The sequence below is a fragment of the Eptatretus burgeri genome, chromosome 7 (assembly GCF_056783735.1).
Source record: "Eptatretus burgeri isolate ZD-2024b chromosome 7, Ebu_testis_v1, whole genome shotgun sequence".
Taxonomy (NCBI): Eukaryota; Metazoa; Chordata; class Myxini; order Myxiniformes; family Myxinidae; genus Eptatretus; species Eptatretus burgeri.
Genome location: NC_140967.1, coordinates 99,849,325 through 99,862,986, shown reverse-complemented (window position 1 = coordinate 99,862,986; position 13,662 = coordinate 99,849,325). Strand labels below are relative to the sequence as shown.

Below are 13,662 nucleotides of genomic sequence, written 5' to 3'. Positions count from 1 at the left end.
TTTTATCTTTTCTTTCATTTAAAACTTACTTTGAAATATCTTCTTTTACTTAAAAGTTGTTTTTGCTTGCTTTAGCTAAACTTTGTTCTTTTAGTGTTCTGATGATTTAATATATAACTATGAATTGTATTTGGAGACATGGGCACTGAATACTTCTTCATTTCCACGGCATGACTGTGCTCTTCAAGGCACTTCCCAATTTTACAGAACCGAAGGAGGAATAGTGAACTTCCCTTTCTTTCGTGCTTGAAAAGATAAAGTAAATATAGTCGATGGAATTGAATGTTAAAAGAAAATTAAGTTATTCCCTAAAGTAGAACATGGACAAATATTCGTTGGTTTGCTCTGAGTATAATGAAAATCTGAAGGGGAAGAAGTACTTTAATCAGTAAGTCTCAATCTTTCATAGTCTCCCATTTTACATTTGCTTGTATGGGAGGGGGAGGAAATGAGTCTCAATTTTGCATTTGCTTGTATGGGAGGGGGAGGAAATGAGTCTCCCATTTTGAACTTGTGAGGCTTGGGTCAGAAAGTTTTTCCCTTTCCCCCTATTCATTTGAATGGGCGTCCCAGAAACCCTATTTATCTACTGATGGGGGCAGATCCTGTGAAGTGCTGGTGTATTGTGCCAGGAACTGGTGCTCCGCCTCCTTCAGTGGATTCACAGCCTCGAGGCCCAAGCGTTTGTCTCGGCCAGACCAGAGATACAGTGCTATCAGAAAGTATTCAGACCCCATGACTTTTTCATATTTCGATGTGTTACAGCCTTAATTAAAAATGGATTAGATTGAGTTTTTTTGTCACTGATCAACACAAAATACACCATAATGTCAAAGTGAAAACATGTTTTTGAAATATTTACAAGTTTATTGAAAAATTATACAGAAATATCTGATTTTCATGTCTTCAGCCCCCTGAGTCGATACTTTGTAGAAGCGTCTTTGGCAGCGAATACAGCTTCGAGTCTTCTTGGGTATGTCTGCATCAGCTTTGCACATTTGGATTTGGGGATTTTCTCCCATTCTTCCTTGTAGACTTGCTCAAACTCTGTCAAGTTGGATGGAGAGCTTCGATGAACACCAATCTTCAAGCCTTTCCACAGATTCTCAAAGGGATTCAAGTCTGAGCTTTGGCTGGGCCACTCAAGGACTTTCATGTTCTTGTTCTGAAGCCATTCCAGTGTTTCTTTGGTTGTATGCTTGGGGTAATTGTCCTGTGGGAACGTAAGTCTTCGCCATAGTCTCAGGTCTTTTGCACTCTGAAGCAGGTTATCCTCTCAAGGATTTGCTGTATTTGGCTCCATTCATTGCTCCCTCTGTCCTTACAACTCTCCCCGTCCCTACCACTGAAAAGCATCCCCACAGCATAATGCAGCCACCACCATGCTTCACAGTAGGGATGGTGTTAGATGGGTGATTAGCTGTGCTAGGTTTCTTCCAGATGTAGCGCTTTGCATTTAGGGCAAAGAGTTCAATTTTCTCTCATGAGACCATAGAATCTTTTGCCTTTCACATGCCTTTTTTGCAAACTCCAGGCGTGCTGTCATGTGCCTTTGTCTCTGGGGTGTCTCCTGTATGACCACTCTCCCATTAAAGGGTCGATTTGTGAAGTGCTGCAGAGACTGTTGTACTTCCCACAGGTTCCCCCATCTCAGCCAAGGAACTCTGTAGTTCTGTCAGAGTGGTCATTGGGTTTGTGGTCCCCTCCCTGAACAAGGTCCTTCTTGCCCGGTTGCTCAGCTTGGTTAGACGGCCAGCTCTCGGAAGAGTCTGGGGGAGTTCCATATTCTTTCCATTTCCTAATGATAGAGCTCACTGTGTTTTTAGGAACTTTCAACAACCAAAAAATTGTTTTCTACCCTTCCCCAGATCTATACCTCCTCATAATTCTATCTCAGAGTTCTACGAGAACCCAGTTCCTTGGACTTCATAGTGGAGTTTCTGCTCTGACATGCACTGTCAACGATGGGACCTTATATAGAAAGGTGTGTTTCTTTCTAAATCATGTCCAATCAATTTAATTGGCCACAGATGGATTCCAATCAAGTTGTGGAGCTATCTCAAGGGTGATCAAAGGAAATTGGATGCACCTGAGCTCAATTTGGAGCATCATAGCAAAGGGGATGAATACATATTGATGCAAGACATTTCACCTTTTCTTTCTGAAGGCACTATTGGTGCCAGTGCTCTCTTTCTCTCTATCGAGTGCAGCCTGTCGCTGCTGGTTGCATCATTGGTTGGGACGCGGCTATGCCGCTGATGCAGTGTCCCCCTTACGAGTGCCATGGTACTCATTTTGCTGACCTCGGAAGGATGACAGGCTGAGTCAACCTCCCGGTGTATTAATTCAGCGGCCCAACGGGGCTTGAACTCAGGACCCTAGGATTCCAAGCCACCACCCTAACCACTAAGCCAACACCAGGCTTTGGTGCCAGTGCTGAGACAGACAGATAGACAGAGTTTCCTGCCCAATTCCCTTGCAAGACGAGGGTCGGCCCAAAGTCTCCTTGCGACAACGCTGGGGTGGACTGAATGGCCCTCTTGTGTGCCCCTCTCCACCCACCTCCCCCCCCCCACTTCCACTCTCCTCCCAAACCATATTGACATTGATTTACAGAATTGGGTGAGCAGTCTTCGTTGTCAAGTGGGGGTCATATGCACTTTCTTTGGGTAATTGGAAAGCTTGGAATGAATTACTTTGTTCCTTGGAATGTTTCTCTGCCACATTGAAGAAAAAGAGGGCATGATGCTTGCTTTGCTCTTTGTTTCTGCATCGAGATGCGGTGTCGAAACACACACCGTCTTATTGAGGGCAGGATTTGAATATTTTAATTTTTTTATTTTTTTTTTTTTTTTCTTGTTTTTAGCACCTTTTAAATTTGTTCATCAAACCAAATCTTCCTTTTATCGAAACTTTGCTGCAGTTTGTTAGTGTTGCTACAAACGAATGTTTGTCGTTGCATGCATTTTATACTCTATTTGAATGATGATTTTTATCTGAGAAATGTCTTTAAAGTGTATGGTTCGATCAGGAACCGGAGGAAGAAGAGCCAGACATAAAGCTGATCCTGGACCATCGCTTCAGAAAGAGGAAGAGCAGAGGCATCCGGCACAGCTGTGACAAGTGCAACACACTCGTATGGGGAATGTTGCACTCATGGTACACGTGCACTGGTACGCTTAATAAGTATGTGCCCGGCCTCGATGTGTGCTCATGTCGTTGCCTGGTTAGCAAGTTGTGATGGACACGTTTTTCTTGCGAACTTGAAATCGTACACAGATAGGCCGAGGTACGTAGCTTGCCTGAAGATGTAATGGATTTTGTTGGTAAGAGAGTTTTAAAGACCACGATGGGTTAAGTTCCATATTTTAATTGTGTGTGCGTGTGCACGTGCGGTGTTTTTACTCAAACCTGAGCCGTACTCATTGTGGAGTAAAAAAAAAAGCTCCAAGGTTTGCCGTCACACGTTGCAGAGAGTATGATGTTGGTATAAGCGTCCTGTTGTGATTCGTGAGTTCTGTGATGGGCAGTTTTACCTGATAAACCAATGATGACTCAACGCCACAGTTAAAACGTAAGCACCAGGTCCAGGCCTCCATTTTTACTGTTCCGAGTGTCGGAGTCATTTGGAACGTATGGAATGGTTTTTGCCACATTGACTTTATTGTGGAATAACTGTCATTTATACGGTTGAATATACCTCATGCGAAATATAGTAGCATTTGGAATTTACAGTATTTAACCATAATAGAATACAGACACCGTATAAGGGTGAGCCTATTAGGTATGCCTCTTCAACAAGGATGTATCGCTAATTTAATTGTCAAATTGACTCACCTTGCAGGCTGCAGGTTTAACTGTCATAGCCGCTGCCTCAGTGCCATCTGCAAACCGTGTGTGCGACTGAAGGTCAGTCACCAGGCAAAGTATGTGATGGATATTTGTCCCGAGGTGGGGCTGCATGCACAGGACTACCGCTGTGCAGACTGTCGCCAGCCCATCACCATGGGTACGTACGTGCCTATGTGTAATGTACTCTATTCTGGATGATGTGCATTATTGGTCAGACTGTTCTGCCTGTTCCCAGACTTTCGGGTTTCCTCCACAATGTTTGTACTTCAATGTCTTTTGAGCACAATTCCTTTGTGGTGTTCGTCTTTTTGGAAGCAGGCGGTGTACGGGCCGAAGCTCGACTGTGCGATTACACCGGCCATTATTACTGTCCTTCCTGCCACTGGAATGACTCGCTACCCATTCCGGCACGCGCTCTGCATAACTGGGACATGGAGCCTCACAAGGTGATTACTTTGTTTTGGCGACACACTCTACATCCTACAACATGATGACCTCCTTTAAATGACACCCTAATGACTACTTTATTGCCCTGTGGAGTCAACCGGCCAAAACCCTGAAATATACCTTCTTTTTTTCTTTTTTTTTTTTGTTTAAATGTGGTCAACCATGCTAAAAAGTATCAGGATGGTCCCCAAGGTTTCAGATTGACCTGGTTGATATTGTGACATTTGACCTTCAAGATCAAATAATGAGGTCAAATTACAGTTTTCTTTAAAAGAAATGATCTCCTCTCTGTATGCTTTCAAAAACCAAAGATGCAGAGACAAAATATTGACCAATTAATGAGTTATTGTGCGAAGAGATTGAAAATAACAGGAAATTGTGAAGAAAATTCTTCCAGTGAGGATCCCACAGTGTCCTTCGTGAAGAGTTAAGCGAGCTATCGCAAGCACCATGAACAGATTCCAAAATCTCTTCCATAATCGGAAAAGGGCACTGCATCAGTGGCACGGCCATGCTCCCAGCAATGATGCAAACCAGCAGCCACAGGCTGATGATTGTGTCCATTCCAATTGTATCACCGGAAGCATGGAGCAAGTCTACCAACTTGTCCGATCTAGTTGTCCGATGCAACGTCATTTCTAAACTACCATGTTGTGGTGTCAACTTCCTTCCCTTCAATACTCTCCGTCTCTGCGCACATGAAGTGCTGAAGGAACAATATCCTGCAGATAGTTGGTTGATAGATGTCAATATGTCATGCCATCAGATAAATCCGACTCTTCATCTTCCTCATGAGCCTTTGTTAATGAATTTGCTATCACTAACTTGGTTTTATCACTCGAGTGTCGAAGAAGTGGTGCTTTAAGCTGTTGTGGTTGAACAAAACATACTTGATCTCCCAAATGGTGTTGTCACGCGTTGTGGAACGTTTTTCTTCTGGAAATGAAACTCTTTGGCGGTAATTTTCTTCCATGGCTTTGGTTAGAAGGGTCCAATGTCTGGTCATCGTTTCCACCGATCGTTATTGCAGAAAACTTGCAGGTCTATTTTTTTTGTTTGTTTGATTTTTCTTCACACCTGTTCAAATGGCTTTCTGAGGAAAAGTTGACATCACAGATCATGTGCCATTTCATCTCCAAATCCCTCCAGTAATGGTCTGAAATATTCTTGAGTCGATTTAGAATGGGTAAAGAAACTTGATCAGTAAGACTTTCTGGTTCAGTCGCAACATCACTGATGCCGTTCTTCCCATCCTCAGAGGCAACATGTAGTTGGGCACGCACTCTGTTAATTTATTGGCAGGTGAGACAGCATACAAATCAATGGTGGAAGAGGAATCTCGTTTTTGCTTAAGTATAGCAACTGGAGCGATAATGCAGTCGTCCATGTTTGACGTTTGCAAAAAAAAATAATAACCACCACCACAGCAGAAGGAAGCACCACATGATGTAGACATTTTGAAATCAATACACATGGGTGAATTAAGCTGTACTTCTGGTCATGTTCAATCATACATGTTGTGTATATATACAATATGGGGGGTCTGTGGTCTGCAGACACACTGACTCGAAGACTGACAGACACACTCCACTTGTATACACTTCCTAAGCCAAGTTTACCCCTTTCAGTGCCGAATACTATGGGCCAAACCTTTTAAAACATTTTCACCATGCATCTCAAGTTTTAGGACATCAGTTACAAAAGTATTATGTGAGTCAAACGGTCAGAGATATTTGCATTTTTATTCATAATTTCTGATTGGTCAATATTTTGGTTATCTCTCTGGTTTTTGAAAGTGTACAGGTGAGAGATCATTTTTAAAGAAAATTGACGTTTTGACCTCAGTATTTGACCTTGAAGGTCAAATGCCACGATTTCAACTGGGTCAACCTGAAACCTTGGACCATGGTGAGATGGGTGATCATTTTTGAAGATAATTGAATTTTGGCCTCAATATAGATCTTTTGATCTTGAAGGTCAAGTGCCACAATTTCAACCAGGTCAATCTGAAACATTAGACCATGGTGATACTATTGACAACTTCGAACAAAAAAATGTCATCAAAACTTTTTCTAAGCATATTTCTGGAGTTGGGCCGTCGACTCGCGCGTGGGTAGAGAAGTCCGTCTCTTATCCTGATTGTATCCTCAGCCTGCAGTGATGATTTCCACATTTTGTTCTGAAACCTCCGCTTCGTGTTGTGTGTGATTTCGGCTGCAGGTTTGCAGGTCGAGTCTTCGTTTCCTTGAGCTTATGCAGTCGAGACCAGTTATAAATGTGAAGAATATTAACCCAGCCCTTTTCACAAACATTACAGAGTTGGCTCAGATCAAGGTGTGTTTTGTTTTTTTGTTGTTGCATCATGTTCTTGTAACAAAGCAACTATGTGGTGTCCAGGAGTAACATGGTGATGCTGGCGCTTCATATGATGCTATCTGGGTGGTCATGTATTTTGAGAGCATGCTGTTATCGCTGTTAGGCTTTCATCCACTTCTGGTTTATTGCAGGAATGGGTGGGTTGGGGGAATGGGGGAGTAGGGATATTTGGGTTGCAGGTGCAGAGGGAGGGAGTGGGTGGGTTCTTGGTTTTTCACAGTCGTTATGTATTACTTCAAAGAAAATTTTTATTTCTTTGATTAAAACGCTCTTCAAAAATTATATGGAGACGTTAACGATGTACCTTCTTTGTTTCGTTTACAGAAGCTCAGATCGGATATTTTGAAGATGAAACCCTATTTGGTAACTTGTACAGAAGCAATGAAAGCAAGACTTCTGTTAAGGGTAAGGGGCATTGCACTCAAAACACACACCCCAGCTCAACTACATCCACAGCCATTTACATATCATTTCACCAACAGGGTCCATTCTGTATTTCAAATCCCCTGAACCCTTCAACCCCCCTAACTGCCTCATTGTGAATCAAACTTTTCTCAATATCACAACAAAATAGTATCGAGCCTTCTCACAGTGATTGTGTCCTGTTTTTATGCCTCCGCTTACAAAGTCGCCGGAGGCATTTTGTTTTCGGGTTGCCCATACGTATGTACGGCAAGACTTCTCAAGTAATCCTTGACTGTCCATATGCACGTATGTATGTATGTATGTGCGTACATACGTCCCTCCTAATTTTCTGCTTTCTCTCCAACCGTTTATCCGATTGACATGAAATTTTCACCATTGGTGCGACTACTCATGTGGAATGTTTTAATAATAATTATGACATCATCGGTCACGTGGTGTGGCAGCCATATTGTTTTTGACATTAAAACCTTCAAAAATCTCTGAAACGGATGAACAGATTGAGGCGATACTTTACAAGTATGATCGCCTATCCATGAGAAACAAAATGTTCTCCACATATGATGTCGAAGGTCACATGGTTTGGCAGCTATGATTTTTTTTTGAAGAATGAACCATTCAAAATCTTCTCGAGAACAGCTTGACATATCAAGGGTAAACTTCACCCACATGTTCCCCAAACATTGGGGATACCAGGGTGTTCACAAATAATTAATAGGTCACATGATCTAAGCAGCCATATTGGGTTGAATGAAAATCTTTTTTAAATTCTTTCTCTTGAACCGTTTTATCAATCGACGTGAAATGTCACAATTATGATATAATAGTCATGGGGAATTTATGTTTTAAATTTCAACCGGATTGTACGCATGGTCTGGCAGCCAGAATTATTTAATATTTTGAATCTGGGTTCAGAGATTTAAATCAAACTTGGTACAATTATGTAGAATGATGGAATAATGTGGGCGGAGGCATGTAAGGCGCCGTTGCAATGTCGAAGAGTGCCCTTCTAGTTTTTTGTTTTTTTTCTAATACAGGGTCTTGGCTCATGGAGGAGCTTTGTAAAATAAAAAAAGGCAGCAGGTTCACAAACTACCAAAGGGCATTGTAGGGGGGGGGGGGTTGACATAGAAGAAGGACAAGAGGAATAACAAAAACGAGTAACAATGGCCCAGAAAGGAACATAATGGGATAAAAATTACCGAGTGTAGAAGAGATTGTGGATGTGCCTGCTTGAGTGCACGAGGTAGTGATGGGCAATAACGTTTGAAAGATTGAAGTCGGAAGGTTGGGACAACGGACACGGAGATTATTCCACATTTGGGAAGATAAGGGAACTAAGGAATGCAAGTAGGCAACCAGCCTGGACTTTGTTAATGTGAGCAGTCGAGGATTATTTGAGGGAAGAGGGCAGGAGGAGCAAGGCGATATGTAAATTGGTATAAAACAGCGGGCCACCAACTCACTACAGATAGTAGAGTGGCAGTCCGTAGGAATTCACCTCTGACCTTGGGAATCCGTCTGTCTGCCTCTCTTGCTGTCCCGTGTGTTGTTTTCACAGCTGCAAAAGCGACAACATTTTGTTGAAAATGTGGACATGTATTCGATGCAAGACCTGCTGGAGGCAGCATGGGGTCAGCTCGTGCACTCGCTCACGGAGACGAACACTGAATTTGCCAAACACATCAAGCTGGACTGTCAGGTTGGACCAATGTTTCCACGTGTATCTTCGGCTGAAAAAAGATTTACTGTGATGATGAACAACTTGGATAGTGGAGAAAAACTTGTTTGGATCAGCATTCAGGTTGTTCTGCATGAGGATCCCTGTATGCATTTTTTTTTAATTGCGATGTATTTATTTTTTGACATTGCAGAGAATGATTTTACTCTTCATGGGTTTTGTGTCACAGAAATGTGAGGCTAAAGGCTTCATCTGTGAGATATGTCATAATGGCGAAGCGCTGTTCCCATTCGACAGTCACGCGTCCGTCTGCCCCTCTTGCTCGACCGTCTTCCACAGGTTCTTGAGAAACGCCCTCCATCACCCACATCCATCATTTAGTCACCTATAGGCTATAGACCATGTAGAAGTTTCTCAGAAATTCCATCACCGGTATTTAACAACTTAGCTGAATGTTAGGAGTGCGAGTACAAACCTCCGTGAATGGTTGCGAAGCCGAGCTGAATTTCCTTGTCTTGAGACCTTTTCCTTGAGTTGCTCCCTTATCCCAGAGCATCAAAGGAACAAACTTCTCAATCAGAAATTATTTCCACAAACCTCACATTTGAAGTGAACTTAATGGTTTGATGTACTACATCGTGTTTAATAGTTTACAAATCTCTTGCATTATTTACTTACTACTTTTTTAAATTAAATTGATGCATGTTGTTGTTATTCATCCTATCAAATTAAAACGGTGAAAGTTTATAATTTTGAAAAGCTGGACTTGCTGGTTGGTAAAGCCGATGTTTCGGCGACAATCTACTCACCTTGGTCACAGCGGATGTTGAAGTGATGAAGAAGCTTGAGAATCGCTCCGCGCCCTCCGTCGGTAGTAAGGTGAGTTGGTCTGCAGACCAATCCTGGCGTCACGTAACAATTGCAGACGGCGTGGAAGAGATGTTAGAGCTTTGTCCCACGTACGTGACAGATGAAACTGCAAACCGCCTTCTTTGTTGAGAGATGGTGATTCAACTCTTTCCCAATTTGATTCCTTTACACCTCCAGCAAACCACTTTTTTCTGTCTAAGGGTGACCACTTGACTTGTCAAAGCTGTGACCATGCTGGTTCAAGTGCGTATACACAGCAGAGTTCAAAGCCTCTTCATAAGCTGGACGACTTGAATTCCCTGCTTCAATCTGGATGCTTCCCTGCCTGGATGCTTGAAGTCCCTGCCAGTCGGCCTGAGTGAAATGCCAGACTCGTCGCTGAGATGGTTCTCCAAGAATGACCAGAGAGATGTCCACTTTAACAAGCATATGGTAAGATGAATCAATTGGAGCAGAAGAACAACAGATATTTGCAGGGAAATTGGTCATAACCAAATCCATAAGAGATGATATTCCGTTGACTGAGACCCGGGTCGGGTAGTTGACAGATTGAGTAAGTCCCAAAGAGTTGCTGAAGTGCCATGGCAGGTGAGAGAGGTACCCACACCCAGGCAACTGGCTTGATGACAATTAAAATCACCACATATGAGGACGAGAGAGTTTGGATGAGTGTAGAGAAGTTGATCCATGTTTTTGGTGACCGAGATGTAAATAGAATCATCCCTGTTTGGTGGACCATATTTCACACACATAAACGAGGTGGTAGTGGAAGGGAAGCCATAGCCAGAGGTATTCCTGGGGGTGTGGTGTAGCGAGGGCAGTGCATGGAGTGGAGAGTGAGGAATAGAGTAACTCTGCTGCCAGGACGGGGCTCAGTTATATCATACCGGAGGAGGGAGTAACCAGGGAGAGATACGAAGGATTCAGAGACATCTTGAAGGAGGAAAGTTTCTGTTAAGCAGATTATGTCTGGTTTGTCAATGGCAACCTGTATGGAGAGATCTGTCAGGTTGGAGTGAAGGCCCCAGATGTTTGAGATCCACTGTTAAAGAAAAGTGAGGGGAGAGGAGGCTTTGGGGCAGAGGTGGGTAGGGGAGGAGGGGAGGGGAGAATTGCAGAACTTGGAGAGAGAGACGGTTGAGGACAAGGACAGTGAAGAGATGCGAAGAGGAGGTAGGGTGAGGGGCAAGATGGGAGGGTAGTAAAGGGTTATAACAGGGGAGGAGCTAGGAGGAGGTAGATTTAAGGAGGTTGGGTGAATTTGCACTGAAGTTGGACAGAAAGCACGATTGATAGAATACAAACATGCATTGCAAACTGGAATTTTAAATTTTTTTTCAAGTCCGAGATATGTTTAAAGACGTTAGGTGATGGGTTTAATGAAGGCGAGTTAAGAGAATGGAGAAAGGAAACGCTATAACATTTGGACGTTTTAGACATGGGATCTATGAATTTTTTTTATATCTTAAGACATTAAATAGAGGGTATAGTTGGGAGGGATTGTGGTGAAAATAAAAAAAACTGAAGTTAATAAGGAGGAAATACAATAAACACGATCGTGCACACAGGCAGGGCGAAGTGTAGTGCCTCAAGGATCCCGATATGAAAAGTCCAGCGAATGTTCTCAAATTGGCACAAGTTGAAAAACAAAATCGAACTCGAAGCATGCAGCAAACGTGGAGATAACAAAATAACACCGGGAAAACTTGTCTTTGAGAAAGTCGGCAGCGACCATGAAGAACACCACCACAGCTCAAGAACTGGAACCGGAACCAATTTTCATAACCTTACCGGATTTCTTCACTCCCCTACCACTTGGAGAGGCTTGACGTTTCGGTGCCATACTGTATTTAAGGGGACAGTCGTGGCTAAATAGCATTGAGTTCAAGAATTCAACAGGCTGGGCACAATCTCACTCAACCATGGCGCTATTCAGACTGAAAACAGTGTAGATGGTGGGAGACTTCCCTAAAGTCCCTGTGGTGTCCAACTTGTATACCCCGTTTTCCCCGCCCCATCCCTCTTCCTTCATCAGATCTAATGTCTCTGTTCCCCACTGTTTTGTCCTTCTCTCTCCTGCCACCCCCCCCCTTGATGTGCGTTGTGTGTTAACTCACATTCGAGCCTAAAAAAAAGACGTCATCACTGTGCATTATGTGGTCACAGTGCCACATTCAAACCTGCGGATAATCAAGCTTTATGCGCGTTCGGGAAATAAGTGTCGCATTTATTCCCACACTCGTAAACAAATCCATGTTGTGAAAATTTGTTGGACGAGGGTTTACTGCACCTTGTGGGCACTGATATAGACAACCAGGCCAGACTGCATTTCTTGGAAGACGTGAACTTGTGTGTCACAGTCCGATACCCCTCCCTTCATTCGGGAGGTGATCTTCCACATGTACTCCATGGTGCTGCAGCATTAATTCATGCTTTTAACTTCCCTTGTTATAAACAATGTATTATGAAAGTTTCAGCTTTGTGGAGAAAGTTCCAACGATATACAGAGTACCAGAAAGGGCTGCATTTGATAGCTTGTTTCATTTGCCTTTCCACTTCAAAAGAACCCAATGGATCGTTCTACGTTTTAATTGCTACTCCGCTTTTTGCTTCTTTCACAGGGATTGCTTTTTTGACAATGCCGCAGTTTGCTTAAAATGCCTCCGACTCTCCTCGAGGAAGAAGTCTCAGGAACGCGTTTGAATTTCGGCCGACGCTGCACTGCAAGGATCCTCTCTGATTGACCAGAGACTAGAACAGGCCATGCCATGTTTCCGATTATCACTGCACTCCAAAGTTTTCTGCAGCAGGTCTTGGACTGGTGTTTGCACAGCTTTATACATCTTGACTAACGTTTTTATTCTATTTTATTTCTTTCACTTTTCTTGAAATTATTTGTTACCTTTATGCACTTTCAAACCTTTATTTTGTTACAAATTATCCGAGCTTTGACCAATGCAATTTCACAGCAGGTGTGTGTGTGTGTGTGTGTGTGTGTGTGTGTGTGTGTGTGTGTGTGTGTGTGTGTGTGTGTGTGTGTGTGTGTGTGTGTGTGTGTGTGTGTGTGTGTGTGTGTGTGTGTGTGTGTGTGTGTGTGTGTGTGTGTGTGTGTGTGTGTGTGTGTGTGACTATTTCTGTGAATATAGCTCACATTGAGACTTTGCCTGCAGGCCCATGCTGCATGTGAGGATGGGTTCAGGTTTGCAAAGGTGAAAGAATTTTGCTCTGTAAGCTTCGGGCACTTTATCAGACATGGGAGCACTCGAGGAGCACTCTGTCAGACACGGGAAAATTTGAGGTGTGCATTGTGTATGTTTGGCAAAGTTTTCTTTCCTTAATTTTATTTCTGTTGCAACCTTTGGCATGATCATTCTCTGCTCAGTTTTTACTGAAGCATTGTTTTGATATATATATATATATATATATATATATATATATATATATATATATATATATATATATATATATATATATATATATATATATATATATATATATATATATATATATAGATGAGGGTGGTCCAAAAAAGTCGAAAAAAATAGAATGTTGCTCCACAAGCTTAAAATTATTCTAATATGATCCAATAACGCGCATAAAATTTTTTTAGCTTGATCGGAGGTGATTTAGAGGTCGCTCCATATGACGACTTGGTCTTATGACTTGAATAAATTAGGGTATGGTCAGGTACGATTACGGGTACTTCTGGATGTCCGAGGTGTAAATAGAGTGCATTTTCGAACTCTATGGGGTCGATTTACTCTAAGAAATGACTGCACCGACAATGAATTCACTACCATTTCGAAAATATGACCGAAAACAAGATTTATCATTACTGGAGTTGAGTCACTAATCCTACTCATTTCGATATTCTCTAATCTTTCATTAATTTGTTGTCCGTCTAAACATTTCTTAGAGTAAATCAACCCCACTGAGTTCGAAAATGCAGTCCATTTTCACATAGGAAGTTCAGAAGTGTACGGATTCGCATCTCACCATACCCTAATTTTCTT

The 13,662-nt window shown here is 42.5% G+C and overlaps 1 protein-coding gene across 6 annotated transcripts in view; it reads left to right on the top strand.

Annotated features, from left to right (window-relative positions):
- Positions 1-13,098, top strand: part of DEF8 (differentially expressed in FDCP 8 homolog) — a 49,941-nt gene extending 36,843 nt beyond the window's left edge. Inside the window, exons 4-11 of one of the 6 annotated variants that reach the window (XM_085889869.1) lie at positions 3,032-3,173; positions 3,845-4,009; positions 4,171-4,298; positions 6,520-6,633; positions 7,000-7,080; positions 8,660-8,902; positions 9,009-9,118; positions 12,271-13,098. In XM_085889869.1, coding sequence (XP_085745995.1) covers positions 3,032-3,173; positions 3,845-4,009; positions 4,171-4,298; positions 6,520-6,633; positions 7,000-7,080; positions 8,660-8,902; positions 9,009-9,118; positions 12,271-12,352 — 1,065 coding nt within the window. In that variant the 3' untranslated portion in view covers positions 12,353-13,098. Of the gene's footprint in view, positions 1-3,031; positions 3,174-3,844; positions 4,010-4,170; positions 4,299-6,519; positions 6,634-6,999; positions 7,081-8,659; positions 8,903-8,972; positions 9,119-12,270 lie in introns of all 6 variants that reach the window. The other 5 variants (XM_085889865.1, XM_085889870.1, XM_085889866.1 and 2 more) reach the window with 5 other exon arrangements.
- The last annotated feature ends 564 nt before the right edge of the window (positions 13,099-13,662 follow it).